The sequence below is a fragment of the Elephantulus edwardii genome, unplaced genomic scaffold (assembly GCF_000299155.1).
Source record: "Elephantulus edwardii isolate Elephantulus edwardi_28Jun2011 unplaced genomic scaffold, EleEdw1.0 scaffold00029, whole genome shotgun sequence".
Classification (NCBI taxonomy): domain Eukaryota; kingdom Metazoa; phylum Chordata; class Mammalia; order Macroscelidea; family Macroscelididae; genus Elephantulus; species Elephantulus edwardii.
The window spans coordinates 3,317,182-3,320,824 of record NW_006399779.1 but is presented as its reverse complement, the minus strand read 5'-3'; the positions used below and the strand labels follow the sequence as shown (position 1 = coordinate 3,320,824).

The 3,643-nt window shown below is 36.0% G+C and overlaps 1 protein-coding gene across 1 annotated transcript in view; it reads right to left on the bottom strand.

Moving 5' to 3' along the window:
- The window catches only part of BBOX1 (butyrobetaine (gamma), 2-oxoglutarate dioxygenase (gamma-butyrobetaine hydroxylase) 1), a 67,141-nt gene that overhangs the window by 63,036 nt on the left and 462 nt on the right, over positions 1 to 3,643 (bottom strand). The window contains exon 2 of the mRNA XM_006883712.1: positions 2,162 to 2,276. Within this exon, the coding sequence (XP_006883774.1) occupies positions 2,162 to 2,276 (115 nt within the window). The remainder of the gene's footprint in view (positions 1 to 2,161; positions 2,277 to 3,643) is intronic.

The following is a 3,643-nucleotide window of genomic DNA, read 5'->3' as shown; positions in this document are numbered from 1 at the left end:
GCAACAATGAATGAATGGAATCCCAAAATCTCTGTAGATGTTCATTGAAATGAAAAATAAACAACCTAAATTTAAAAAAAAGAAAATAATTCATTTACACTATAGAAATCTTTTAAAATTAAGAAATGGGAAATAAGAAGTCTCTTTTTAAAAAAAGAAGCAATGCTAACAATTTTGTTGTGATTCTTGCTTATTTTCTTCTGCATGTATAAACACACAGACAGTAAAAAAAAAATTGAGATTTTACTGAAAGTTTATAGAGAACTTGGATTTCCATTTATTCATTGTTGCACATTGTCTTCCCTGCTCCCCTCTCCCCCCAGTTCACTTTTTTTCTTTGGAAAAAAAATTATTTCATTGTTATACAGGCCCCCATCCCCCTGACCACTTTATTATGTACCTTATTCTGGACTCTTGTTATGCCAATAATACCTAATCATATATTCCCTTTATATAGTTATTTTTCTCGTCTGTTTCAATGTTGTGTACATTCTTAAACTCCTCTTTTCTTAGTTTCCCCCTAACTCCCATGTCAGCCCAGTTTTATAACAGTGGCACTATGCAGTATTTGTCTTTTTGTGACTGAGATATTTCACTCAGTATACTGTCCTCCGTGTTCACCCGTTTTGTATAATATTTCATGAGAACAGTCTTTCTGTGTCTTCTCATCTGTATTCAACCTGTTAGCAAGATATTCTGGGGAAGAAGGACTTCTCATAGTGTAGGCTGCAAATGCTGTGCCCAAAGCTAGTCGTTTCTCAGAACTATAAAACTCAGGAAAGACAAGAACCTAGGTCTTGCTATGTTTGAAGAAGAAAAGGACAATGTCGTACCATATAGATAACCAAAGGAGAATAGCCTGATTCAAATGGATTCTTTAGTAGCATTTCCATACCTAGGAAACTGTTGTAAGATTAGCATTTAGAACCACAAGCATTTTAGTTACCAAACCTATGTTTAAGAATTTTAGGTGAAGAAGAGATAGAAAAGAATTTTTTTTTTAAAAAAGCAAATCTGTTTTGCTGGGTAACTCAGATTTCCCAGAAGCAGCACTGAAAAATTTTAAAATTAAATTAGTTATTCCCAAGGGCAGTAATTGACTACATAAAAGAAAATTTAGGGAAACCTGCATTACAGTGTGTTTTTAGTTCTCAAAGTTCTTGTAAACCATCACATTTTCCCCAGCTAACTTTGACTCACATAATCTCTTGCAATGAATCTTCAAAACACACAAAGAGTGCATCATCAACACACCACACCTCTCAACAATACCTCAGCGGGACAATATACTGCTTGGGTTCTACGATCATGTATTTACTCAGGGTTTTTGAAATAATTTTCTACCTATTTTATTTTCTTTTTGCTGCTTGGCTCCACCACAAAATATTTTCTCCACTCCATCCTTTTGTCGCCACTGCTCTGAACATTTGTGTGTGTGTGTGTGACTGCAGATCCTCTTAGGATGCATATTGTGTTGTTGTCGTTCTATGCCATCAAGTGGGAATACTCCATTGGGTTTTCAGAGTCTGTATATTACACAGGAGGAGACTGCCCATTTTCTCTGGTACAGCAGCTGGCGGATTTGAACCACTTGCCTTTGGGTTGGCAAGTCAGCCCCTTAACAAGGTCATCAGAGCTCTCTTGAGATGCTTTAAGACTCCTCCAAGCACATGTGCACATATGCACACACACACACACACACACACACACACACACACAAACACAGCACACACACTGGATGCATACTCAATGCTGTATACATTGTGTCGTGGGGGCTCATGGATCCTAAATTCCCATCTATAGACGACAAATAAAGAACTCCTATTTTATTAATTTTGTATTGTTCTGGCCTTGTACAAATTTGCAAAGAAAGTCAAGTCTAGTTCTGGATTAACTCGTACCTTCTTTGCTGTGAACACTTGCTGTGTGACTACAGTGTGTCGGAGTCAGTACTAGGAGATAAAGAATACACTTGTACTTTTCCCCCAAATTCTTTAGCATATCCAGACACATTTTCCTATTTTTACCTTTTTTTTTTTACTTTAAATTTTAACTTTTGTACAAATTGGAACATTTTAACTAAAGTACAAGGGTTTGAATTTGCTTCGAAGTAGCTCTTTACTTGAGTTTTAAAATATTTTTAAAACCATGGCAGATTTACCTGGAAAAAACAATTCTTTTTGGAGTTTGTCTCGGGCCTGTTGAGAAAAACATCTTTTCTTCAGCCAATCAGCTTCAAATTCGCTGCAGTGCTCATCTGGCCATGTGATATACACCTTATAATACAGAAAGTGGATATCACCTATATATACATTGCACTTTGAACTACCAAGCTCTACTGACATATATTGTTTGAGATAATCAGAAAATCCAATTATTGCCCTCTCCTTCTGAAAATGACATATTCAAAGGCATATAGCAAGCTTTGAAAAACAAGGAAACCACAAAGCAAAGGGATATGCTTGAAGTCAAGTCCTCAAGCACCAAACAAAAGTAGAACCTGGTTGGATCTGAACGCACTAAGATATGGTTCAAAGCTGTTGTTTCCATACTTTCTCTGATGACTTGTGATGACCTTGCTAAGGTTATCAGCAATATTAACACTAATAGCAATAACAAAACACCCTCTAGAGGTGTAAACAGGCGCTATCTAAGGTCTTTATAAAAATAAATCCTCAGTCTTTAAAGTATTAGTGGAGATAATACTGCCATTCACGTTTTTTCAAATAAATAAAAAAAGTAAATTTTTTTAAATTGGTTTGCTTACAAAGTTTGTATACATTGTATTTCACACTATCCTTCATTCACATTGTGTTTCATACTATCATTCCCATTCATTATATTTTATAAAATTAGTCAACATTGAATTGTGCCCACCATTGCCATGTCTTTCCAGATTTCCACTGAATCTTTCCCAACCACGTATTTTAGTTGAGTCAGAAATTATTTTTAAGATCACCCAGCTGAGAAGCAGTAAAATGTGAAGTTCTTGAATATCAATGACTGCAAGAACATGAGGGGAGAGGGTGACTTTGATGGCCATTTTCTCTCTTCTAATAAGAACCCTCCAAATATATACTAAAGCAATGTAGCATTAAGGAGCCCTGATGGTGTGGCAGTTAAAATTTTCAACTGCTGATAGAAAAGTCAATAGTTTGAACCCACCAACTGCTTCAGGGGAGAAAGACGAGGTACTTAGTTTCTGTGAAGATTTCCACGGGCAGTTCTACTTGGCCCATACGGTTGTTGTGAGTTGAAATTAGCCTGATGACAGTGTGCTTTTGATGGTAATATATTGTGAGCATCTGGTTTATAGTTCTAGAAAAGAATTCCAAAAGAACTTGGCTCATCTATCCACTAATTTGGCTAAGAATACTAGTCAATACCAGATTTCAAATGCTTCCTGTATGCCAGGCACAATGCTAACCATTGTACCCACTTCGTCTCATGAACTCTCTGTGAGCTAGCTCTGGGGGCATCCTTATTCGACAGGTGCATAAGCCGAGAGCTGTAAGTATAGCTTTTATTGTAGAACTAATTTTTATTTTGTTCTTAAGGCTGACATTTAGTTAACAGTAAGTAATAGTGTTAATTTTATTTAAAAGCAGAAATATTAGTAGTTAAAAACAGTGAACAATAATAG